The sequence below is a fragment of the Lottia gigantea genome (genome assembly GCF_000327385.1).
Source record: "Lottia gigantea unplaced genomic scaffold LOTGIsca_138, whole genome shotgun sequence".
Taxonomy (NCBI): Eukaryota; Metazoa; Mollusca; class Gastropoda; family Lottiidae; genus Lottia; species Lottia gigantea.
In genome coordinates, this window is record NW_008707580.1 from 13,368 (window position 1) to 14,310 (window position 943).

General features: G+C 30.4%; 1 protein-coding gene across 1 annotated transcript in view; it reads right to left on the minus strand.

Moving 5' to 3' along the window:
- Positions 1-121: 121 nt before the first annotated feature.
- Positions 122-943, minus strand: part of LOTGIDRAFT_172622 (hypothetical protein) — a gene marked incomplete at both ends in the record, with an annotated part of 2,330 nt that continues 1,508 nt past the window's right edge. The window contains 2 exons of the mRNA XM_009049516.1: positions 122-705; positions 739-873. Of these exons, the coding sequence (XP_009047764.1) occupies positions 122-705; positions 739-873 (719 nt within the window). The remainder of the gene's footprint in view (positions 706-738; positions 874-943) is intronic.

Consider the following 943-nt stretch of genomic DNA (forward strand, 5'->3'; position numbering starts at 1 on the left):
CCAGTATGTGTTCTCAGATGTGATGTTAAATTACCTTTTTAACTAAATGACTTATTACAAACATCACATGTAAAAGGTTTCTCTCCAGTATGTGTTCTCAGATGTGTTGTTAAATTACCTTTTAAACTAAATGACTTATTACAAACATCATATGACAAGGTTTCTCTCCAGTATGTGTTCTCAGATGTGATGTTAAATTACAATTATGACTAAATGACTTATTACAAACATCACATGTATAAGGTTTCTCTCCAGTATGTGTTCTCAGATGTGATGTTAAATTACCTTTTAAACTAAATGACTTATTGCAAACATCACATGTATAAGGTTTCTCTCCAGTATGTGTTCTCAGATGTGATGTTAAATTACAATTATGACTAAATGACTTATTACAAACATCACATGTATAAGGTTTCTCTCCAGTATGTGTTCTCAGATGTGATGTTAAATTACCTTTTAAACTAAATGACTTATTACAAACATCACATGTATAAGGTTTCTCTCCAGTATGTGTTCTCAGATGTGATGTTAAATTACCTTTTAAACTAAATGACTTATTACAAACATCACATGTATAAGGTTTCTCTCCAGTATGTGTTCTCAGATGTGATGTTAAATTACCATTATGACTAAATGACTTATTACAAACATCACATGTATAAGGTTTCTCTCCAGTATGTGTTCTCAGATGTGATGTTAAATTACCTTTTTAACTAAATGACTAATTACAAACATCACATGTATAAGGTTTCTCTCCAGTATGTGTTCTCAGATGTGATGTTAAATTACCTTTATGACTAAATGACTTATTACAAACATCACATGTATAAGGTTTCTCTCCAGTATGTGTTCTCAGATGTGATGTTAAATTACCTTTTTAACTAAATGACTTATTACAAACATCACATGTATAAGGTTTCTCTCCAGTATGTGTTCTCAGATG